Here is a 25,343-nt window from a genome sequence, read left to right on the forward strand (position 1 = left end):
TCTAATAAGGTATTAAGTGTCAAGGTCTGGCCTTTGCTTTGTGTGCCGTTGATTTGTTTTTACTGTCTGTTTTGTTGTGCTCAAGGCCGTTCATGTCGGGCCTCCCGGGTGGCGCAGTGGTTAAGGGCGTACTGTACTGCAGCGCCAGCTGTGCCACCAGAGACTCTGGGTTCGCGCCCTGGTTCTGTCGTAACCGGCCGCGACCGGGAGGTCCGTGGGGCGACACAATTGGCCTAGCGTCGTCTGGGTTAGGGAGGGTTTGGCCGGTAGGGAAACCCTTGTCTCATCGCGCACCAGCGACTCCTGTGGCGGGCCGGGCGCAGTGCGAGCTAACCAAGGTTGCCAGGTGCGCGGTGTTTCCTCCGACACATTGGCTTCCGGGTTGGATGCGCGCTGTGTTAAGAAGCAGTGCGGCTTGGTTGGGTTGTGTATCGGAGGACGCATGACTCTCGACCTTCGTCTCTCCCGAGCTCGTACGGGAGTTGTGGCGATGAGACAAGATAGTAGCTACTAAAACAATTGGATACCACGAAATTGGGGAGAAAAAGGGGTAAAATGTTTTTAAAAAAGTCTGTTCATGTCATTTTCCCCACATTTTCCCCACATAATGACAGACCCTGTCTGTCTTTCAACTGGACAGCAGAAAGAACCATCAGAGACGTACAGTGAGCTCCCAACAGCACTTTGGATTTTGGATTTGAAATGATACAATGACTTTATTTTGTGGGGTATTTTCATTCGTATCGGGTGAACTGTTTAGAAATTTACAGCACTTTTTTGTACATAGTCGTCTCCCATTTTTAGGGGAGCAGAAGTATTGGGACAAATCCACTAAAAGTAGTAAAAAGTTGATTATTTTGGTCTCATATTCCTAGAAGGCAATGATTACATCAAGCGTGTGACTCTACAAATGTGTTGGATACATTTGCTGTTTGTTTTGGTTGTGTTTCAGATTATTTTGTGCCCAATTTGAAATGAAATGGTAAATAATGTATTGTGTCAACAAAAAATTGTCACATTTATTGTAAATAAGAATAGAATGTTTTGCGAAACACTTCTACATTAATGTGGATGTTACCATGATTAAAGATAGTCCGTAAACGCACAAATATCGTACCTCTAAGACATGCTAACCTCAAATGAAATGTATTTATATAGCCCTTGGTACATCAGCTGATATCGCAAAGTGCTGTACAGAAACCCAGCCTAAAACCCCAAACAGCAAGCAATGCAGGTGTAGAAGCACGGTGGCTAGGAAAAACTCCCTAGAAAGGCCAAAACCTAGGAAGAAACCTAGAGAGGAACCAGGCTATGTGGGGTGGCCAGTCCTCTTCTGGCTGTGCCAGGTGGAGATTATAACAGAACATGGCCAAGATGTTCAAATGTTCATAAATGACCAGCATGGTCAAATAATAGGTCTGGAACAGGTAGCACGTCCAGTGAAGAGGTCAGGATTCCATAGCCGCAGGCAGAACAGTTGAAACTGGAGCAGCAGCAAGGCCAGGTGGACTGGAGACAGCAAGGTGTCATCATGCCAGGTAGTCCTGGGGCATGGTCCTAGGGCTCAGGTCCTCTGAGAGAAAGAGAGAATTAGAAAGAGCATACTTAAATTCACACAGGACACCGGATAAGACAGGAGAAATACTCCAGATATAACAGACTGACCCTAGCCCCCCGACACATAAACTACTGCAGCATAAATACTGGAGGCTCTGAGACAGGAGGGGTCGGGAGACACTGTGGCCCCGTCCGAGGACACCCCCGGACAGGGCCAAACAGGAAGGATATAACCCCACCCACTTTGCCAAAGCACAGCGCCCACACCACTAGAGGGATATCTTCAACCACCAACTTACCATCCTGAGACAAGGCTGAGTATAGCCCACAAAGACATGCTACCCCCTCTCTCCCGTTACAATAACTCACCATTATTCACAAAATAATCTGAAACACAACCAAAACAAACTAAAAATGCCTCCATCACGATTTATGTAACCATGCTATGAATATTTGGACCAAATACATCATGTTTTACTTCTACAATACACATAAGTTAATTTTTTCCCAATACTTTTTGGTCCCCTAAAATGGGGAAGCGGGGGGGAACTATGTAGAAAAAGGGCTGTAATTTCTAAACGGTTCACCCAATATGGATGAAAATACCCTCAGATTAAAGATGACAGTCTGCAGTTGAATAACCTCATAGTCATTGTATCATTTCAAATCCAAAGTACTGGAGTACAGAGCCAAAACAATAAAACATGTCCCAGTACATTTGGAGCTCACTGTAAAATCCTACATGTTGACACATGATGAAACAGTGATGTGCAGTCTGGATTGAAAGGCTGTACACAATGTTCTACTAGGCATTTCCTAGTTTTTCTCTCATGTTCTCTGAGCTGGCCTACAGTACAGAATATGGTGTGGTTGTTGAGCTGGCCTACAGTACAGACCTACAGCTGGCCTACAGTACAGAATATGATTGGTTGTTGAGCTGGCCTACAGTACAGAATATGGTGTGGTTGTTGAGCTGGCCTACAATACAGAATATGGTGTGGTTGTTGAGCTGGCCTACAGTACAGACCTACAGCTGGCCTACAGTACAGAGTATGGTGTGGTTGTTGAGCTGGCCTACAGTACAGAATATGGTGTGGTTGTTGAGCTGGCCTACAGTACAGAATATGGTGTGGTTGTTGAGCTGGCCTACAGTACAGAATATGGTGTGGTTGTTGAGCTGGCCTACAGTACAGAATATGATTGGTTGTTGAGCTGGCCTACAGTACAGAATATGGTGTGGTTGTTGAGCTGGCCTACAGTAAAGAATATGGTGTGGTTGTTGAGCTGGCCTACAGTACAGAATATGGTGTGGTTGTTGAGCTGGCCTACAATACAGAATATGGTGTGGTTGTTGAGCTGGCCTACAGTACAGACCTACAGCTGGCCTACAGTACAGAGTATGGTGTGGTTGTTGAGCTGGCCTACAGTACAGAATATGGTGTGGTTGTTGAGCTGGCCTACTGCTCAGAGTTATGCTTGGTTGCTGTGGGGGTTGTCATCTATGTATGTTTGGACTTGACCTCACCCATCCACCTTTTAACCTTTGACCTCTGAACCCAAGAGGATCACGGTGAACTAAACGTGTGTGTGTGTGTTTATTTCAGATCCCACTGCGATCCGACTATGGCTACAAAGTCAGCCTGTTCTCTCACCTGCACCAGTATAGCCGCAAAGCCCCACTCACCCAGCAACTCAGGTAACTACCTACCTGCCCCTACCCAGAGCCCCCCTCACCCAGCTACTCAGGTAACTACCTACCTGCCCCTACCCAGAGCCCCCCTCACCCAGGTACTCAGGTAACTACCTACCTGCCCCTACCCAGAGCCCCCCTCACCCAGGTACTCAGGTAACTACCTACCTGCCCCTACCCCCCTCACCCAGCTACTCAGGTAACTACCTACCTGCACCAGTTGGGCATTAAAAACAAAGTTGGTTTTAAATGCTAGTTGAGGCTACGTCCGACTTGGGGATCAGAATTTACTGATTTACTGCTTCATAATGATGGTTGCTAGGCAGCCCCGTTACTAGGCAGTTGGCCAGTTGTAAACTTTGTCACTTCACAAAGCCCACCGCTGAGCATGTGGTACATGGATGGAACAATCAATAATGTGGGAATTTTTATTTTATTTCACCTTTTATTTACTTAGGCAAGTCCGTTTAGAACAAATTCTTATTTTCAATGACAGCCTAGGAACAGTGGGTTAACTGCCTGTTCAGGGGCAGAACGACGGATTTTGTACCTTGTCAGCTCGGGGATTCGATCTTGCAACCTTCCGGTTACTGGTCCAACGCTCTAACCACTAGGCTACGCTGCCGCCCCAAATTAATATCACTGAGTTAAGAAAATATTGGAATGAAATAGGCTAATGCAATTGAAGGTCTTTATCATATTGTTATTTACTGAAACTTCCAAAGACATCTAGCCGTTTTAAATAATTTAAAGCAGTTTGTCGTGTGTGTTCAACTATACATTTCAGCAACGTTATGATCGGGACAGCCTTATCGCTCTGCTTTGAGACGAGCGTTGGGGGGGGGGGACTCATCTTGACAAATCGATCAATGTCCGATTTTGTGTTTTCACTGAATCTCCTTTTGGGATATTTGGTCACAATTAAAGCTGGGGAAATGTTAGCCGAGTTGCGTGTTCATGACGATAATATTTGGTCTAGTTTGCTCATCTAACTGTGTTTATCAGAACATTTAGCTAGCGTGTTTATGTAGCATACGCTAGCCTGGTATAACAGGTGGGTTATTTCTCTCTTCACTGGCGTAGTAGCTTCGGCTATATCATGACTGAAAGTCCTTGTCTTCTGATAGTCAGTCATTGTCATTTTTTGGTTTCACTAGAATGTCTTGTCTGTAAACAGTATTTGGTTATTTGATATCTGACTGGGCAAATAAATAAGTGTCCGTTCATCTATTTTGTTTTTCTAATATCTGATCAGGCACATTTAGCGATGTGGTATAAATCAAGTGGATTATTGACTTTGAGGAAACTCGAAGCCCCCGCGGAGGTTGTGAAATACGAACATGAGACTTGCACCCTTTTTAAAAAAATATATAGATGTTCTGCGCATATCATGAAACGTGAAACGGAGTTAGCTCATGAAAGGGCTTATGCCCAGCTGGTGTAACAGATAGGATTTTTAGGTCCGTCGTAGAGCACATTTTCCAATGTCGGACGGAGAGTTACGACTGGTGCAACCAGAGGTATTTAGAGAGCGTTTTCTATGGCTCTGCCCAGGGACACTGTTCCCATCTGAACCGTTCTCTCTTAGTTTTTAATGCTCTGGGATTGTTTTTAAGTGATTTACAAACTGGGTGGTTTCGAGCCCTGAATGCTGATTTGGCTGACGGGAATGGTATATCAGACCATAACAGTGGTTGTAGTATGAGCGTGTTTTTGCCTCTTCATTTAAATACAATTATCCTGATGGATAAGATTGTCTTCTAGCTAAATGTCTGCACATGTATTGTAATTTCTATATAATACTGAGGTAAATCCGTCTCATATTGTCTAACCCTTTCTACTAAAAGTATTTCTGTGATCTGATTGGTGATAAATTGGTCTCGGCAAGTGGTTGTTTATTAATTTATTAATCTGTCTGTGATCTGATGGGTAAATTGTTTGGTTGTGTCTGTGATCTGGTGGGTAATTGTTTGGTTCGGTCTGTGATCTGGTAGGTAAATTGTTTATTAATCTGTCTGTGATCTGATGGGTAATTGTTTGGTTCTGTCTGTCAGCATTCCCTCTACAGTGATCCACCCCTCCATCGTGCGGTTGGGTCTGCAGTACTCCCAGGGTATCGTGGCGGGTTCCAACGCTCGCTCTGTGGCCCTGCTCCATGCCTTCAAACAGGTACAGTACGACTGACACCCCAGACCTGCTCTTAGTTAACCCCCTAGAGTCGATTGATGCGCCGGTGAGTAAATTTGCATAACAAACAAATCCACATCAAAATTAGTCCGTTTCAGCTAGAGGTTGTTTATTTTTGTATTTTTTTGCATTGGATGTGTCTCAATCCGCCAGTGTCGCACTTTCACATCTGCGGTGTTCGTCAGACCAGGAGACGTCCCGAAAATCGGTCTTCTCACGAAAACGTCTGTAGTGTCCGAACTACAAACTATTACGACCATATTTTTCTTCTCTCTCTTAACTAATGGAATTATGATTCTGGCTTTGTGCCTACCCCCCCCCCCCAAAAAAAAAGGGGTTAAATATGTGTAAAATGTGTATATCTCCTAGATATAGGACAGACTCTTCAACACCTTGTTTCTTATGGTGAATTTTTTTGGACTGGCCTTTTTCTGAATGTGTTTCTATGGGGTATGGTGGTAAAGGCCAAATTCAATATTTTATTAAATAATTGTTAGATATATATATCATACTCACTGACATTGAAGTGTCTTACATTTCCCACATCCATCAGTCTCTTAAGAAATATTTGTTTTTGTTTTGGTGCTATGTATGCACACGACTATACCTGTGACCATACCCTACGACCATACCCTACGACTATACCTGTGACCATACCCTACGACCATACCCTACGACCATACCCTACGACTATACCTGTGACCATACCCTACGACCATACCCTACGACTATACCCTACGACTACACCTACGACTATACCCTACGACTATACCCTACGACTATACCTGTGACCATACTTACGACCATACCATACCCTACGACTATACCCTACGACTATACCTGTGACCATACCTACGACCATACCATACCCTACGACTATACCCTACGACTATACTTGCGACTATACCTGTGACCATACCTACGACCATACCATACCCTACGACTATACCCTACGACTATACCTGCGACTATACCTGTGACTATCCCTGTGACTATCCCTACGACTATCCCTACGACAATACCTACGACAATACCTCTTCCAACAGGTGATCAGGGACTACACTACTCCACCCAATGAAGAGCTGTCCAGGGATCTGGTCAACAAACTGAAGCCCTACATCAGGTACAGGATCCTCATAACACTTCCTGTGAAATACTATGTTTATACAGTGCATTCGGGAAAGGATCCAGATCCCTTAACATTTTCCCACATTTTGTTACATTACAGCCTTATTCTAAAATGGATTACATCCCCCCCCCTCATCAATCTACACACACAACCCCATAATGACAATATAAAAAACGTTTTTTTATAAATTTTTGCAAATGTATTACTAATATAAAAAAACAGATACCTTATTTACATAAGTATTCAGACCCTTTACTGTGAGACTCGAACTTGAGCTCAGGTGCATCCTGTTTCCATTGATTGTCCTTGAGATGTTTCTGCAACTTGATTGGAGTCCACCTGTGGTAAATTCAATTGAGTGGACATGATTTGGAAAGGCACACAGCAGCATCATGTTGTGGGGATGTTTTTCAGCGACAGGGTCTGGAAGACTAGTCATTATCGGGGACAGATGAATGGAGCAAAGTACAGAGAGATCCTTGATGAAAACCTGCTCTAGAGCACTCAGGACCTCAGACTGGGGCAAAGGTTCACCTTCAAACAGGACAACAACCCTAAGCACACAGCCAAGACAACACAAGAGTGGTTTCGGGACAAGTCTCTGAATGTCCTTGAGTGTCCCAGACAGAACCCGGACTTGAACAAGATCAAACATCTCTGGAGAGACCTGAAAATATTTGTGCAGCGACGCTCCCCATCCAACCTTTCAGAGATTGAGAGGATCTGCAGAGAAGAATGGGATAAACTCCCCAAATACAGGTGTGCCAAGCTTGTAGCGTCAACACCCAAGAAGACTCAAGGCTGTAATCGCTGCCAATGGTGCTTCAAGAAAGTACTGAGTAAAGGGTCTGAATACTTGTTTTTTTTATTTATTTATACATTTGCAAAAATGTATAAAGTTTTTGATTTGTCATTATGGGGTATTGTGATGTCATTATGGGGTATTGTGTGTGTATATTGTGGGGGGGGGCACATATTTCATCCATTTTAGAATAAGGCTGTAATGTAACAATGTGGAAAAAGTCAAGGTGTCTGAATACTTGCTGAATGCATTGTATGTCACATCTTACTGTGGAACTAGCATCTTGTGAATCATGTCTCAGGATTGAGCTTGTACCGCCATGTTGTTGTTGCAGCTTTCTCAATCAATGTCGACCTCTGTCAGCGAGCATGGGCAACGCAATCAAGTACATCAAGAAAGAAATCTCCAATATTCCAAGTCAATGCAAAGAGGAGGAGGTAAATTCAGAATACGGTGTGTCAGTGGCCAGGTTGTGGTCAGAAAGACTCATGTTTCACTCATCCTATCCATATTATGTCTATGGTCATTTTTGTCTCTCTCTCTCATCCCCATGTGGTCATTTTGTCTCTCTCTCTCTCTCATGTGGTCATTTTTTCTCTCTCTCTCCCCCCTCCATATGGTAATTTTGTCTCTCTCCCCCCTCCATATGGTAATTTTGTCTCTCTCCCCCCCCCCCATATGGTAATTTTGTCTCCCCCCCTCCATATGGTAATTTTGTCTCTCTCCCCCATCCATATGGTCATTTTGTCTCTCTCCCCCCTCCATATGGTCATTTTGTCTCTCTCCCCCCTCCATATGGTCATTTTGTCTCTCTCCCCCCTCCATATGGTAATTTTGTCTCTCTCCCCCCTCCATAGGCAAAGACCAAACTGCTGAAGTGTATAGACCGGTACATAGAGGAGAAGATAGTTAATTTTGTCTCTCTCCCCCCTCCATAGGCGAAGACCAAACTGCTGAAGTGTATAGACCGGTACATAGAGGAGAAGATAGTTCTGGCAGCCAAGGCCATCTCTAAATACGCTATAGAGAAGATCAGTGATGGAGATGTCATTCTAGTTTATGGATGGTAAGAAAACAAATAAGGACTTTTAATCAAGAGGTCTGAGCCTCTTAGGGCCGGTCACCTGGACACCGATTTAAGCCGAGTTAAATAGCATGGTCAATTGAGAATGTCCATTGAAATAGCTTTTCAGTCCAGGCCTATTCTTAATCTGTGTCTAGGAAACTGCTCCAAGGTGTTAATGACTGAGTAGAAACCACTCCATGCTGTTAATGACTAAGTGGAATCCGCTCCATGGTGTTAATGACTAAGTAGAAACCCGTCCATGGTGTTAATGACTAAGTAGAAACCGCTCCATGGTGTTAATGACTAAGTAGAAACCACTCCATGGTGTTAATGACTAAGTAGAAACCACTCCATGGTGTTAATGACTAAGTAGAAACCACTCCATGGTGTTAATGACTAAGTAGAAACCGCTCCAAGATGTTAAGGTGTTAATGACTAAGTAGAAACCACTCCATGGTGTTAATGACTAAGTAGCAACCACTCCAAGGTGTTAATGACTAAGTAGAAACCGCTCCAAGATGTTAAGGTGTTAATGACTAAGTAGAAACCACTCCATGGTGTTAATGACTAAGTAGCAACCACTCCAAGGTGTTAATGACTAAGTGGAATCCGCTCCAAGGTGTTAATGACTAAGTAGGAACCACTCCAAGGTGTTAATGACTAAGTAGCAACCACTCCAAGGTGTTAATGACTAAGTGGAATCCGCTCCAAGGTGTTCATGTAAAAGTGTTGTACTGACAGTCACAGAGACCAGGGTTTGAGTCGCGGTTGGGATACACCCCAAATTCACGACATTACAATACATAACTGATCTCCCATCCTGTCTCCCACCTGTAAAGTCTATCCAATCCTCTCAACTCTACAGTAGTACCACCTTAGAGTATAGAACAGGGGTACTCAACTCTGACCCTACAAGGTCCGGAGCCTTCTGCTTTTCTGATCTATCTGATAATTAAATGCACACACCTGGTCTCCCAGGTCTAAATCAGTCCCTGATTAGAGGGGAACAGTGGGGGAAAAAATGCAGTGGACCTGGCTTCGAGGTCCAGAGTTGAGTTTGAGGGGTTAGAGGTCGGTTGGGGCCTGCGTCCCTTCGCCCCCCCTATTAGCAGATCTGGGACCAGGCTAGGGGGTCAGTAAGGAACTCATCAGTTGTTGATGTCATATCCTGTCCTTCCGTAGCTCGTCCCTGGTGAACCACATCCTGTGCGAGGCGTTTGAGAAGAGCAGGAAGTTCCGCGTTATTGTGGTGGACAGCCGGCCTCGTCTGGAGGGAAGGGAGGCTCTGAGACGTCTCGTACAGAGAGGCATCAGCTGCACCTACGTCCTCATCTCTGCGCTCTCATACATACTACCTGAGGTAACCTAGTCCTCGTACATACTACCTGAGGTAACTTAGTCCTCGTACATACTACCTGAGGTAACTTAGTCCTCGTACATACTACCTGAGGTAACCTAGTCCTCGTACATACTACCTGAGGTAACCTAGTCCTCGTACAAACTACCTGAGGTAACCTAGTCCTCGTACATACTACCTGAGGTAACCTAGTCCTCGTACATACTACCTGAGGTAACCTAGTCCTCGTACATACTACCTGAGGTAACCTAGTCCTCGTACATACTACCTGAGGTAACCTAGTCCTCGTACATACTACCTGAGGTAACCTAGTCCTCGTACATACTACCTGAGGTAACCTAGTCCTCGTACATACTACCTGAGGTAACCTAGTCCTCGTACATACTACCTGAGGTAACCTAGTCCTCGTACATACTACCTGAGGTAACCTAGTCCTCGTACATACTACCTGAGGTAACCTAGTCCTCGTACATACTACCTGAGGTAACCTAGTCCTCGTACATACTACCTGAGGTAACCAAGTCCTCGTACATACTACCTGAGGTAACCAAGTCCTCGTACATACTACCTGAGGTAACCTAGTCCTCGTACATACTACCTGAGGTAACCTAGTCCTCGTACATACTACCTGAGGTAACCTAGTCCTCGTACATACTACCTGAGGTAACCTAGTCCTCGTACATACTACCTGAGGTAACCTAGTCCTCGTACATACTACCTGAGGTAACCTAGTCCTCGTACATACTACCTGAGGTAACCTAGTCCTCGTACATACTACCTGAGGTAACCTAGTCCTCGTACATACTACCTGAGGTAACCTAGTCCTCGTACATACTACCTGAGGTAACCTAGGCCTCGTACATACTACCTGAGGTAACCTAGGCCTCGTACATACTACCTGAGGTAACCTAGTCCTCGTACATACTACCTGAGGTAACCTAGTCCTCGTACATACTACCTGAGGTAACCTAGTCCTCGTACATACTACCTGAGGTAACCTAGTCCTCGTACATACTACCTGAGGTAACCTAGTCCTCGTACATACTACCTGAGGTAACCTAGTCCTCGTACATACTACCTGAGGTAACCTAGTCCTCGTACATACTACCTGAGGTAACCTAGTCCTCGTACATACTACCTGAGGTAACCTAGTCCTCGTACATACTACCTGAGGTAACCTAGTCCTCGTACATACTACCTGAGGTAACCTAGTCCTCGTACATACTACCTGAGGTAACCTAGTCCTCGTACATACTACCTGAGGTAACCTAGTCCTCGTACATACTACCTGAGGTAACCTAGTCCTCGTACATACTACCTGAGGTAACCTAGTCCTCGTACATATTACCTGAGGTAACCTAGTCCTCGTACATACTACCTGAGGTAACCTAGTCCTCATACATACTACCTGAGGTAACCTAGTCCTCATACATACAGTGGGGCAAAAACGTATTTAGTCAGCCACCAATTGTGCAAGTTCTCCCACTTAAAAAGATGAGAGAGGTCTGTAATTTTCATCATAGGTACACTTCAACTATGACAGACAAAATGAGAAGAAAAAAAAAAAAACTGAAAATCACATTGTAGGATTTTTAATGAATTTATTTGCAAATTATGGTGGAAAAAGTGAAAATGAAATACAGAAATATCGAATTTACATAAGTATTCACACCTCTTTGCTATGACACTTGACAATTTCAATTTAATTTGATCATGCTTGAGATGTCACTGATTGGAGTCCACCTGTGGCCAATTCAATTGTTTGGACATGATTTAGAAAGAAACACCTGTCTATGTAAGGTCCCACAGTTGACAGTGCATGTCAGAGCAGAAACTATATCATGAAGTTCAAGGACCTGTCCGTAGATATCCGAGAGAATTGTGATGAGGCATATATCTGGGGAAGGATATGAAACAATTTCTACAGTGTTGAAAGTTTCCCAGAGCACAGTGGTCTCCATCATTGGGAAATTGAAAAAATATGTAACTACCCAGACTAGAGCTGGATGTCTGACCAAACTGGGCAAGAAGGACCTTGGTCAGGGAGGTGAGCAAGAACCCAATGACCAGTCTGACAAAACTACAGAGTTCCTTGGCTGAGATGGGAGAACCTGCCAGAAGGACAACAGTCTCTACCACACTTCACCAAGCTGGGCTTGATGAGAGAGTGGCCAGATGGAAGCCATGGGGTGTGAATACTTATGTAAATGATATATTTCTGTATTTCATTTTCAATAAATTTGCTACAATTTTCTAAACATGTTTTCACAGTCATTATGGGCGAGCTACAAAATCTGTTAAATCTGTTTAGAATTCCGTCTCTTTCTGAAGGCACTGTAGAATCGTGAGAATCGCAATAACATTGTCATCCCTGGCAGTAGCCGGCCCTACCACCTGATGTGGGCACAAAACAGTTGATTGCCTCCTAGAGGACTGGAGGTGTCATTGCACTGTGGAACTTTATCATTTAGGCACTTGTTGATTTATCACGTCGTGGACCTCTTGTAGATAATCCAAAATTCCAGTGAATAGTTTAACCTTACAATGTTATTTTGGTTTAACTCTCTCACTCTTCCCTGTTATTTTAACTAACCTCCCCACAGCACATGTAACTAGCTGTATGTCCGTTTTATAAATGGTCTAATTTAACTAAAAATTCCATCATTAAACTTGCCCCTTTCTCCCAGGTATCGAAGGTGTTCCTGGGTGCCCATGCCCTGCTGGCTAATGGCTATGTGATGTCTCGTGTGGGCACATCTCAGATAGCTCTGGTGGCCAGGACCTTCAACGTGCCAGTTCTGGTCTGCTGTGAAACATACAAGTTCTGTGAGAGGGTGCAGACTGACTCCTTTGTCTCCAATGAGCTCGGTAAGGTGACAAGCATTCATTTAGCCTTCTTGAGTTTATTATTTAATAGGTAAGGCATGAGAACCTAAGGATTATGGTGCGATAACTCCCGACTGAGGGCTGCTCTGAGCCTAGGCCCGGGAAACTCCCTCTAAAAAGGACTGTTATCACACAATAATTCCCGAGTTCGTTGCTTTTATATAACAGTTAGCCAAATTTATTTATAAAAAAAAGATTTAACCATATGTTTTCATTTAAAAACATTAACATTTTTAATTAGTAAATTTAGTTTTATTTCATCCTTCCACCAGATGATATAGTTTGTGCAAAAGCCAGTTATTTGTTCTGATGTTCTAAAGTAGCTAGCCAAACAGGTTGGTCGTTAATTCTATTGGGATGGTTTGACCCAGTCGTTCATTCGACGTTGCTATGCTAAACAAATCGTTGGCATGTAAGCTTTATAGCAGAGGTACAAATAGGCAACAACCAGTTGATTGTCGGGTCAATAAGATGTTTATGGAGGATAGCTAGGCTAACGTTTTCTTCTCCTTTGTTAGCTAAAGTTAGCTAGCCATCTAAAGCTAACACACAATCACAACAAGCAGCTGCATTGACAGCCAAACTGTGCATGTCTAGTTTGTTTGACCTTTTTTTGTTTCTATTGCCATTTCTTTGGATATATCCATTTATGATGATCCTAATAAATGAATTGGCCTGGCTCAGAGAAGCTGTCTGTCTCGTTCATATGCACGGTGGAGATCCAGAAGGAAAACAAACGGCAACACGTTGCACGGGTCAGACAGGCTTATTATTAACCCCTTCTGTACCGAACCAAATGTTAGGCAAGAAGGATGGGAAAATAAGTATTTTCTTCATGGAAGATTACCTTTCTGAATGCTTGGGCTGGGCTGCAGAACAGCGGATGAAGTCTGAATGCCTGGGCTGGGCTGCAGAACAGCGGATGAAGTCTGAATGCCTGGGCTGGGCTGCAGAACAGCGGATGAAGTCTGAATGCCTGGGCTGGGCTGCAGGACAATGGATTACATTTATGAATGCCTGGGCTGTGGGACAGTTTCTGAATGCTTGGCTGGGCTGTGGGACAGTTTCTGAATGCTTGGCTGGGCCGTGGGACAGTTTCTGAATGCCTGGCTGGGCCGTGGGACAGTTTCTGAATGCCTGGCTGGGCCGTGGGACAGTGGATTGATACTTGAAATGGAATTTTAGAATTTTGCATGGATTATCGTCAACAACTAATGGCCATTGACCAATCAGGATCCAAACTTAGCGTTTTCTAAGTTGAAGTAAAGACCTACAGTGTATATAGTTATCCTATTAGAGCTAATAGATGGATCTACAGTATGAAGCCACAATAATTCTGCTAACCAAGAATAGTAAAAGCCCCATTTGCTCTGCTATTTGAGCCAGTAATCAGCCTGTTACCAACCCTTAGTAAACTTTTGGAAAAAATTGTGTTTGACCAGATACAAAGCTATTTTACTGTAAACAAATTGACAACAGACTTTCAGAACGCTTATAGGGAAGGATGTTCATGCACAGCACTTACACAAATGACTGATGATTGGCTGAGAGAAATGTATGATACAAAAATTGGGGCTGTTTTATTAGACTTCAGTGTGGCTTTTGACATTATCGATCACAGTCTGCTGCTGGAAAAACGTATGTTGTTATGGCTTTACACCCCCTGCTATAATGTGGTTAAAGCGTTACCTGTCTAACAGAACTCCGAGGGTGTTCTTTAGTGGAAGCCTCAAACATAATCCAGGTAGAAACAGGCATTCCCCAGGGCAGCTGTCTAGGCCCATTACTTTTAAAATCTTTACTAGTGACCTGCCACTGGCTCTGAGTAAAACCAGTGTGTCTATGTATGCCGATGACTCACCACTATACATGTTAGCTACTACAGCTACTGAAATGACTGCAGCACTTAGCAAAGACTTGCAGTTAGTTTCAGAGTGGGTGGCAAGGAATAATTTAGTCCTAAATATTTTTTTAAAACTAAAAGCATTGTATTTGGGACAAATCATTCACTAAACCCTTAAACCTAGACTAAATCTGGTAATAAATAATGTAGTAATTAAGCAAGTTGAGGTGACTAAACTGCTTGGAGTAACCCTGGATTGTAAACTGTCATGGTAAAAACATGTTGATGTAACAGTATCTAAGATGGGGAGAAGTCTGTCCATAATAAAGCGCTGCTCTGCCTTCTTAACAACACTATCAACAAGGCAGGTCCTACAGGCCTTAGTTTTGTCGCACCTGGACTACTGTTCAGTCGTGTGGTCAGGTGCCACAGAGGGACATCGGAAAATTACAATTGGCTCAGAACAGCGCAGCACGGCTGGCTCTTGGATGTACACAGAGAGCCAACATTAACAATATGCACGTCAATCTCTCCTGGCTCAAAGTAGAGGAGAGATTGACTTCATCACTACTTGTATTTGTAAGAAGTGTTGATATCCTGAATGTACCGAGCTGTCTGTTTAAACTATTAGCACACAGCTCAGACACCCATGTATACCCCACAAGACATGCCACCAGAGGTCTCTTCACAATCCCCAAGTCCAGAACAGACTATGGGAGGTGAACAGTACTACATAGAGCCATGACCACATGGAACTCTATTCCACAGTACTACATAGAGCCATGACTACATGGAACTCTATTCCACAGTACTACATAGAGCCATGACCACATGGAACTCTATTCCACAGTACTACATAGAGCCATGACTAGATGGAACTCTATTCCACAGTACTACATAGAGCCATGACCACATGGAACTCTATTCCACAGTACTACATAGAGCCATGACCACATGGAACTCTATTCCACAGTACTACATAGAGCCATGACTACATGGAACTCTATTCCACAGTACTACATAGAGCCATGACTACATGGAACTCTATTCCACATCAGGTAACTGATGCAGCAGTAGAATCCGATTTAAATAACAGATAAAAATACACCTTATGGAACAGCGAGGACTGTGAAGAGACACACACACACAGGTACAGACACATGATAATACACACACATACGTTGTATTGTATATATGTGGTAGTAGAGTAGTGGCCTGAAGGAACACACTAAATGTATTGGATAAAGTGTAATGTCATGTATTATTTTAAACTGTATCTAACTGCCTTAATGTTGCAGGACCCCAGGAAGAGTAGCTGCTGCCTTGGCAGGAACTAATGGGGATCCATAATAAACCCCAGGAAGAGTAGCTGCTGCCTTGGCAGGAACTAATGGGGATCCATAATAAACCCCAGGAAGAGTAGCTGCTGCCTTGGCAGGAACTAATGGGGATCCATAATAAACCCCAGGAAGAGTAGCTGCTGCCTTGGCAGGAACTAATGGGGATCCATAATAAACCCCAGGAAGAGTAGCTGCTGCCTTGGCAGGAACTAATGGGGATCCATAATAAACCCCAGGAAGAGTAGCTGCTGCCTTGGCAGGAACTAATGGGGATTCATACTAAACCACAGGAAGAGTAGCTGCTGCCTTGGCAGGAACTAATGGGGATCCATACTAAACCACAGGAAGAGTAGCTGCTGCCTTGGCAGAAACTAATGGGGATCCATAATAAACCCCAGGAAGAGTAGCTGCTGCCTTGGCAGAAACTAATGGGGATCCCTAATAAACCCCAGGAAGAGTAGCTGCTGCCTTGACAGGAACTAATGGGGATCCATAATAAACCCCAGGAAGAGTAGCTGCTGCCTTGGCAGGAACTAATGGGGATCCGTAATAAACCCCAGGAAGAGTAGCTGCTGCCTTGGCAGGAACTAATGGGGATCTTTTAATAAACACAATAGAATGAAAGGTTTTAGTTGCTGAGTTTTGGGTCGTTTCCTTTCTACTTCCTGGTAACCTAGATATGAATCTTGGTCATTGTTTTATTTAAACTCGGGCAAGTCAGTTAAGAACAAATTCTTATTTACAATGAGGTAACCCGGATGGCACTGGGACAATTGTGCGCCACCCTATGGGACTCCCAATCACGGCCGGTTGTGATACAGCCTGGAATCGAACCAGGGTCTGTAGTGATGCCTCTAGCGCTGAGATGTAACCTAGATAGGGATCTGTAATATAAACCTCGATAGACACAATTATCCAACTAATAGAAACATCAGTAGCAGTGCAACACTCACAAACCCTCCTTTCTTTCTTTCCCTTAGATGACCCCGATGACCTGATGGTGACCCGGAAGGGGAAGACCCAGTTGGAGAACTGGCAGGACGTCAGCTCCCTGGGTCTGCTGAACCTGGTCTACGACGTCACACCACCAGACTTTGTGGACCTGGTCATCACAGACCTGGGCATGATCCCCTGCACCTCAGTTCCTGTCGTTCTCAGGGTTAAAAACCTGGACCAGTAAGAGGTGGAAGGGGAATGACGCAGGGGTCTGGCGTAGAGTCGCAGACTGATGATGCATCTGACTTGATGTGGTGTTCTATAAGAAGCACTTGTGTTTGAGAGTTGTAAGCTATGGGCACCTTATCCTCCTATATAGTGTAGGGTATTAGGTCATAGGATTCCAAATGGGGGTGTACACTTATGTTCCGACGACCATTCTAGAATGCATGGACCTACCAAATAGATTTGTTTTAATTGTTAGTAGCGTGCTAGTGTTGATATTGGCCTGGGTCTTTAGACTCTCACTTTGCTCAGCCTTTCTACATGCTAGGCTATATCCACTGTTAACAGCTGGCCCCAAGAAAGACTACAGAAATGTTCTACTCTGAGCAGGCATTCACACCTGTTTGGCATGTAATAAATGGCACATTATTTATTAAAAACAGAGTTTCCTGTGTGTTCTTTGGACAGGGTTGACGCTAGAGGATTTGGTCCGGGTGGTGGGGGTGGTAGAAGGTATAGGGAACAGGTCCCGTATCCACATGGCATCTCAGAGTAGGAGAGTTGACCTGGGATCTGTCCATACAATTGTATTCATTATGATCTTAAAGACTAAACTGACCCTAGATCAGCACTCAAGACTGTGGATGCGAGCTTGATCAAAGGAGAATCTCAACGGCAGAGAAGTGGCAATGAAAGTCCAAGATTTCTGTTTTGAACGTTTTCAATCAAACCGATTTAAGTTATATAAATAAATAAAACAAATAATGTTTGTTTGTTGTTGCTGTAGTTGTGTATCCCTAAATGCTGTATCCTCATTCAAACTACAGCAAAAACATTTGAACTGTTCTGATTGAATTAGGTACTGCTGTGGCTTAAAACGCCTATTATGGAGTTTGTGTGTTAGTAAACCATAATTTGAATAGAGTGCCAGCTTATGTTGAATATAATGCCATCAGTGTGTAATAGAATACATTGTTGGAGGAAGAGAGCATTTAAAAAAAAATATTTCACCTTTTATTTAACCAGGTAGGCAAGTTGAGAACAAGTTCTCATTTACAATTGTGACCTCTGGCCAAGATAAAGCAAACCAGTTCGACACATACAACGACACAGAGTTACACATGGAGTAAAACAAACATACAGTCAATAATACAGTATAAACAAGTCTATATACGATGTGAGCAAATGAGGTGAGATAAGGGAGGTAAAGGCAAAAAAAAAGGCCATGGTGGCGAAGTAAATACAATATAGCAAGTAAAACACTGGAATGGTTGATTTGCAATGGAAGAATGTGCAAAGTAGAGATAAAAATAATGGGGTGCAAAGGAGCAAAATAAATACAGTAGGGGGAGAGGTAGTTGTTTGGGCTAAATTATAGATGGGCTATGTGCAGGTGCAGTTATCTGTGAGCTGCTCTGACAGTTGGTGCTTAAAGCTAGTGAGGGAGATAAGTGTTTCCAGTTTCAGAGATTTTTGTAGTTCGTTCCAGTCATTGGCAGCAGTGAACTGGAAGGAGAGGCGGCCAAAGAAATAATTGGTTTTGGGGGTGACTAGAGAGATATACCTGCTGGAGCGCGTGCTACAGGTGGGTGCTGCTATGGTTACCAGCGAGCTGAGATAAGGGGGGACTTTACCTAGCAGGGTCTTGTAGATGACATGGAGCCAGTGGGTTTGGCGATGAGTATGAAGCGAGGGCCAGCCAACGAGAGAGTACAGGTCGCAGTGGTGGGTAGTATATGGGGCTTTGGTGATAAAACGGATGGCACTGTGATAGACTGCATCCAATTTATCGAGTAGAGTGTTGGAGAATGTCTCCTTTAAAAACTTTTCTTTAGTGTTCCATAACGTTCTATCGCAGAGACGTGTTATTAGAGGGAGAGAAGTCAACACAACTAGTATTCAATGAATGGCTCGGAGGAAATTGGACAGATTGAGGTTTTTGGTCAGTACATAAGTCGTGTGCCGTTCAGAATGGCTCTTCAGGTCAAGAGACACACACAGCAAATCACTTGAGTCCGTGTATAACATCTGTCTTTAATCCAAGGTAAAAATACAAAAGGCAACCCATTTCAGTTAATAAACATATTGATCTGTAACCATGTATGAACAAGGCAACATTGGTGGTACTGTCTGCAAGCAACGTGTTTTGCTCATGTCTCTCTATAATGTGATTTATCAAATCGATTTCTTGTCAGTCCCCCCCCCCCCCCCCAAAAAAAAAAAACAATGATAATATTTTGTTGCTATAGCAATTTATATTGCACATTATAGCTCCTACTAGAATTGACTTATTCACATGCATATATATACATTAAGTTACAGCTTATGTTGAACATAACGCCATGTTCATCGAGATAAATGGCTGCAAGCTGTACAACAATTGCAAAATTTGTGGCGATTACACACTGAGCATCAAAAACGGTCAATTCTGACAGCGTGCCTTTCAAAGATAAGTCTAAAAGCATGTCATATGGGCCTAGAGACCATCTCCTCAATCAACAGTCCACAGTCAGCACTATGACATTAACCCCTGAGACCATTTCAATCAACAGTCCACAGTCAGCATTATGACATTAACCCCTGAGACCATTTCAATCAACAGTCCACAGTCAGCATTATGACATTAACCCCTGAGACCATTTCAATCAACAGTCCACAGTCAGCATTATGACATTAACCCCTGAGACCATTTCAATCAACAGTCCACAGTCAGCATTATGACATTAACCCCTGAGACCATTTCAATCAACAGTCCACAGTCAGCATTATGACATTAACCCCTGAGACCATTTCAATCAACAGTCCACAGTCAGCATTATGACATTAACCCCTGAGACCATTTCAATCAACAGTCCACAGTCAGCATTATGACATTAACCCCTGAGACCATTTCAATCAACAGTCCACTCAGCATTTCCTCTGCTATTTCAGGTCAGTACCACTTGAAAATGTCCTAGGACTAGGCCTCAGACCAGGTGTTCGGGTACAACCTCAGACTGATATGGCCTTGCGTCTTTGGGTGACCCATAGCAGGATGGAGACCAGGACCGTGGAGCCCGCTAGAGGCCCGAACACCTGGATTATAGGAAACTCTCCCTGCCAACAACACACAGACAACAACGATTTAATTTTGTGCATAGCAGTAATATTTTATTTTTGAAGGATTTCATATCACCATAGCAGTTATTCCTTTGGCAGTTCCTACTTGCGTTGTCTTCAACAATCAGTGACGAAATATCGATATTAATGAATGAGATATTTATATATATTTTTTGTGATGCAACTTATCGCCATTGTCCCAAAATAATAATAATACAAAATGTTGTAAGAATATTTTCCAATAAATGACAAGGAGGCTGTGTTGTCGTAACTGACCTCTCGAAGACACTTGTATCCACGGAAGGCATCCACGCAGCTACATTGAAAGAAGCCCGGACCGTATGGTACACAGAGGGAGTTCTCGGGGCAGTTCAACGCTGTCCAAGCCAAGTTATGGGGAGAGAAGAAGCATATAAGATACTGTATAAACTGTCAGTTAAAAGACTGATGCCAGTTCACACTGTATATAGAATCACAGCTAAGGTGGGCACCCATTTATTTATTTTTTTTAAAATAGTTTCCCGGAAAACCGTAATGGTAAGTGACTGACTTACACAAATAACCAGTCTGGTTACAGATGTCTTTCTGTCCTTCACAAAAATGAGTTTCCCCTTTGACCTTCACCTTATCCCATGATGCATTGCCTCCTGGACAGACCAGGTTGGCAGGCAGAATCCTTACAGGTTGAAAGAAGAAAACAATACTATATTTTTTAGAACCAGAAGAGACTAGCACCAGAGCTACTGGGGTGCTCAGAGATGTAGCAATGGTGTTATTGACAAAACATTGATGGACATGTAAAATGTGTATTATAAAAGTTACAGCTCAGTTATAATAATTATTATTATATTGTACTTACAGGTTAACCAACTGGATAAAGCCTTCAAACAGTGAATCGTCCAGCTTTACAATGGGGTTCAGTGAGAGATCTCTGCAAAGTCAAGAGACAAATCAGAAGTTAACGCAGCACATAGTAACACACTGGTAATGTAGGTCAATGTGAACGGTCTGTTTTTCCATACATTGTTGTAGCGCTGAATGCATCTTGAAGGTCTTCCACACGGCTCAGGGAACAGTTTGATAGGTCCAACCTGAGGGAAACGTAAAGAGTGTGACTAATACATGTTGATAAGGGCACAGACAGTAAAACAAAACAAAAAACTATGACAGATACTGGCTACAAGACAAGTCATCAGTTGGTACATTTTCAAAAAATATATACATTTGACCTTTATTTATACTGGGTTTTCCTCATTGAGAGAACATCTCTTTTCCAATAGTTGTTGGACGTTACTAAATGTTATTACACAAAGTATTTGTCCTCTATGAGCAATTCAGTAGGACCGCCAGATTATCAACTGCGAAAGGTTAACAAAACAAATGCTTTTCAAAGCACAAAATCTAATTCCTACCCGATGACGTAGTCCGCATCCCTGATGTTCTCTTTTCTCAGCAGGCAGCAGCGGCCATCAATCAAACCCGCAGACGCGGAACAGAAATGGCTCACGGCAGTGCCGTTCTGGACCGTCCCGTTGCAGAGATGGCACAGGCCCACCTGTTGTTGTTGTTGTTGTTGTGGACCACAAATACACAACACGGAGCTATTCACAACGCCTTTATCAACAAGACTGTAGCCTAGCAACAATAGCTTTCTACAACAAATGCTTCAGAAAAAATATATATATTTTACAGGCAACTAGCGACACAATCTAATTGTATTTGTCACATACGCCGAATACAATGCAGTGAAATGTTTACTTACAAGCCCTTAACCAACAATGCAGTACAATCTCAGTGAGTGTGTAGCATGCAGGCCAGCAGAAGACAGTTACAATGTAACAACGCCGAGTGTAGCCAAGTAGCGTAGCAGTTACAATGTAACAACGTCGAGTGTAGCCAAGTAGAGGTAGCAGTTACAATGTAACAACGCAGAGTGTAGCCAAGTAGAGGTAGCAGTTACAATGTAACAACGCCGAGTGTAGCCAAGTAGCGTAGCAGTTACAATGTAACAACGCAGAGTGTAGCCAAGTAGCGTAGCAGTTACAATGTAACAACGCTGAGTGTAGCCAAGTAGCGTAGCAGTTACAATGCAACAACGCTGAGTGTAGCCAAGTAGCGTAGCAGTTACAATGTAACAACGCTGATTGTAGCCAAGTAGCGTAGCAGTTACAATGTAACTACGCCGAGTGTAGCCAAGTAGCGTAGCAGTTACAATGTAACAACGCCGAGTGTAGCCAAGTAGCGTAGCAGTTACAATGTAACAACGCCGAGTGTAGCCAAGTAGCGTAGCAGTTACAATGTAACAACGCCGAGTGTAGCCAAGTAGCGTAGCAGTTACAATGTAACAACGCCGAGTGTAGCCAAGTAGCGTAGCAGTTACAATGTAACAACGCCGAGTGTAGCCAAGTAGCGTAGCAGTTACAATGTAACAACGCCGAGTGTAGCCAAGTAGCGTAGCAGTTACAATGTAACAACGCCGAGTGTAGCCAAGTAGCGTAGCAGTTACAATGTAACAACGCCGAGTGTAGCCAAGTAGCGTAGCAGTTACAATGTAACAACGCCGAGTGTAGCCAAGTAGCGTAGCAGTTACAATGTAACAAAGCCGAGTGTAGCCAAGTAGCGTAGCAGTTACAATGTAACAACGCTGAGTGTAGCCAAGTAGCGTAGAAGTTACAATGTAACAACGCCGAGTGTAGCCAAGTAGCGTAGCAGTTACAATGTAACAACGCAGTGTAGCAGCATAATTACAATGTAACACATCCGAGTGTATAAACAACGTAACAACTCTACTCTGAGTATAGAAGCAGTTACAATGTAACAACAACAACAACGAGTGTAGCCTAGCATCAGCAGTAACAATTTAACGGATCTGATATGACACCGAACAGCATTGCCTATAGACCTGAAGCAGACCCTTTACCTGTAACTCAGTCAGTTGATAACCACCAGAGAAACATACATGAATGAACAACAAGACCACTGCTGCATTCTGCTGGCCGTGTCCAGCGGTCATTTTCGACGGCGCAAGTCACATGACCGGAACGTATAGGCATGTGACTGTAAGCGAGTGAATCACGGCCGCGTCCCCGATAGTCCTCGTCTCCTTGCCTCGTTTCCTTTTCACCCTTGATTAGTCCTCGATTTGAACAGATTAAAAAAACACTATGGTAGAGTGATATAGTAAATGCCGTTCAGAAAGATCGTATATTTTTGCTTATAGATCCATTACTCTTTCTGTTCACATTAATGATCATTAAGAGACAGAGAATATAAAAGGAAACCAGAAGTATTTGAACGCAGACAGTGCATCGTGACCGTACAATTTGCGCAACATCTTTTGCATACCTAAAATGCAGCCTATAGATTGAAGATTTTGTATTTAACCTTTATCTAACTAGGCAAGTCAGTTAAGAACAAATTATTATTTAAAATGACGGCCTACCGGGGAACAGTGGGTTAACTGCCTTGTTCAGGGGCAGAACGACAGACTGTTGCCTTGTCAGCTCGGGAATTCAAAATAGCAATCTTTCGGTTACCCCAACGCTATTACCACTAGACTACCTGCAGCCCCATGCATCTCAAAGAGAGAGCCTATTAGACTGTAGTAGTCTATTAAATATGTTGTATTATTAATTGCCTACATTTATTTGTTCCCTGCCTTACAAGAAAAACAAATATGCACAGGTTTACATGGCCAAAATAGCACATTTTGGAAATAAAACATAAATCATTTACAATTTTTATAATGCTGTTAAGAAAAACAATTAAGTTGGTTTGGAAGTTGTCTGGACTGCTCAAAAGCACGGTCATCTGACCATCCCGACTCTCAGGAAAGCACCATCACAGAACAGGGGTCAGAATACAAGAGGAGATCATTAACCTAAACAAAAAAAAAAATGCATGCTGTTAGTGAATATCACATATTTTATGTATGTGTGGCCTAAACCCCAAAATAAGTTAATCATTTTTTTTTACGTGAATTCATTTAAAAGTAGGAATACAATTGTTTTGCAATGTTTGAAATAAATGTGGTCCCCTCTCTCAGAAATGGTTTGGACCGGAGGACTGTTGCAACGCTTCTTAATGATCTACTTGATGCCCATTAGATACATTATTGCTGGACGGCTACAATGCATCCAGTTTTCGTGGATTAGTATCAAGTCTGTTTTCTCGAACCGCCTGCTCGCCAAAGTAACCTATTTAGGAGAACTTCAAGACACAGAAAGCGTCACAAAATATATATATAGGCTACAACACATCTGTGCTTGTTTTCTCTCTCTCGGTCGTTTGTACCATTTAGGGCAGTGACCGGGGGTTTGCAGGAGCAAACTGCGTCTTTTCATCCGAAAGTTCTAATGATTACGCAAGTGAAGGGAATTGTCGGCACGAATTGGACAACGGATTGCTGTAACAGGGCCAACGGTGACTGTTTTTTTACCTCTACACACAGAGTCGACGAATAAGTTGAATTGTACTGCCAACAATAAAGGTGGAATTACCTAAATCTGCAACATGGCTGCTAGTGGGAAAAGTTTAGAGTACTGACGTGGGAGAAGTTTTATACTAATCCAGTACAGTACAGCAGGAATTGTTGTATAAAGTACATCTTTTTTTTTTCCTTCGTCGCCTCGGATTGAACAACGCACATAAACACTGGGTTGCCGGAGTAAGAGCGGAGGAGTGCAAGACTACTTTCTTCTTCAAATGATTGTAGTCATCACCAAGCAATCGCGTAGACTTTATCTTCAAGATTATTATTTTTTTTCTTCTTCATCTTAAATAGTGCATCTCTCGCCCAGTGTGGGCCATCTGAAATCTAAAATGCATTTCTCCATTCCCGAAACGGAGGTTCGTTCGGGAGAAAATGGATCAACTTATGTGGTGAGTTCCAGAACTGATTTCGTTTGTCTGTTTTACGACGTACAGTTATTTTACTGCAGATTCCGTAGAATGTGAAATCACAGGAGGTTGGTGGCACCTTTTAATTGGGGAGGACTGGCTCGTGGTAATGGCAGGAGCGGAATTGGTAGAATGGTTGCCCCAGGTCTACCCCATTCATAGAGCTAAGCCAATTGATGATAGTGTCTTCTGACTGGGGGAGTTTTAAGTGCCGGATGCTTGCTCGGAACATTGACATGTAACGTTAATGTTTGACGTACTCCTTTTTGGAAACGTAAGAAATTGATCTTTCATATCAGCAAGAAATCATTTTCAAAAAACCTAAAA

At 43.2% G+C, this 25,343-nt stretch overlaps 3 protein-coding genes across 4 annotated transcripts in view; 2 read left to right on the forward strand and 1 right to left on the reverse strand.

Moving 5' to 3' along the window:
- Positions 1 to 17,458, forward strand: part of eif2b4 (eukaryotic translation initiation factor 2B subunit delta) — a 38,086-nt gene extending 20,628 nt beyond the window's left edge. The window contains exons 6-13 of the mRNA XM_036976381.2: positions 3,162 to 3,253; positions 5,302 to 5,416; positions 6,481 to 6,557; positions 7,700 to 7,802; positions 8,304 to 8,431; positions 9,614 to 9,791; positions 12,476 to 12,656; positions 16,838 to 17,458. Coding sequence (XP_036832276.2) covers positions 3,162 to 3,253; positions 5,302 to 5,416; positions 6,481 to 6,557; positions 7,700 to 7,802; positions 8,304 to 8,431; positions 9,614 to 9,791; positions 12,476 to 12,656; positions 16,838 to 17,037 — 1,074 coding nt within the window. The 3' untranslated portion in view covers positions 17,038 to 17,458. The remainder of the gene's footprint in view (positions 1 to 3,161; positions 3,254 to 5,301; positions 5,417 to 6,480; positions 6,558 to 7,699; positions 7,803 to 8,303; positions 8,432 to 9,613; positions 9,792 to 12,475; positions 12,657 to 16,837) is intronic.
- Positions 17,459 to 19,032: 1,574 nt separating this feature from the next.
- atraid (all-trans retinoic acid induced differentiation factor) lies at positions 19,033 to 23,904 on the reverse strand. Of its 2 annotated transcripts, none has more exons than XM_036976383.2 (7): positions 23,038 to 23,904; positions 21,530 to 21,672; positions 21,140 to 21,208; positions 20,977 to 21,048; positions 20,672 to 20,793; positions 20,394 to 20,494; positions 19,033 to 20,114 (listed from the first exon to the last, which is right to left on the reverse strand). In XM_036976383.2, exons 1-7 carry the CDS (start codon positions 23,128 to 23,130, stop codon positions 20,010 to 20,012), a joined length of 705 nt encoding a protein of 234 aa, XP_036832278.2. In that variant the 5' UTR covers positions 23,131 to 23,904; the 3' UTR covers positions 19,033 to 20,009. The 2 variants fall into 2 exon arrangements, with proteins under 2 accessions (XP_036832278.2, XP_036832279.2); XM_036976384.2 differs by having other exon boundaries at positions 23,077 to 23,223.
- A 256-nt stretch (positions 23,905 to 24,160) lies between these two features.
- Positions 24,161 to 25,343, forward strand: part of LOC110522651 (sorting nexin-17) — a 59,475-nt gene continuing 58,292 nt past the window's right edge. The window contains exon 1 of the mRNA XM_036976382.2: positions 24,161 to 24,998. Within this exon, the coding sequence (XP_036832277.1) occupies positions 24,939 to 24,998 (60 nt within the window). The 5' untranslated portion in view covers positions 24,161 to 24,938. The remainder of the gene's footprint in view (positions 24,999 to 25,343) is intronic.

This window comes from Oncorhynchus mykiss, chromosome 4, assembly GCF_057628025.1.
Source record: "Oncorhynchus mykiss isolate SJ-2025 chromosome 4, ASM5762802v1, whole genome shotgun sequence".
Taxonomy (NCBI): domain Eukaryota; kingdom Metazoa; phylum Chordata; class Actinopteri; order Salmoniformes; family Salmonidae; genus Oncorhynchus; species Oncorhynchus mykiss.

What these genes read in the sequence shown, in the direction of transcription:
- atraid (XM_036976383.2), bottom strand. Translation starts at nt 23,130, where the DNA reads ATGACCGCTGGACACGGCCAGCAGAATGCAGCAGTGGTCTTGTTGTTC. An exon ending in GATGCGGACTACGTCATCGG is followed by an intron (nt 21,209 to 21,529) that starts GTAGGAATTAGA and finishes CGTTTCCCTCAG; the next exon opens with GTTGGACCTATCAAACTGTT. An exon ending in GATACAAGTGTCTTCGAGAG is followed by an intron (nt 20,115 to 20,393) that starts GTCAGTTACGAC and finishes TGTTGTTGGCAG; the next exon opens with GGAGAGTTTCCTATAATCCA.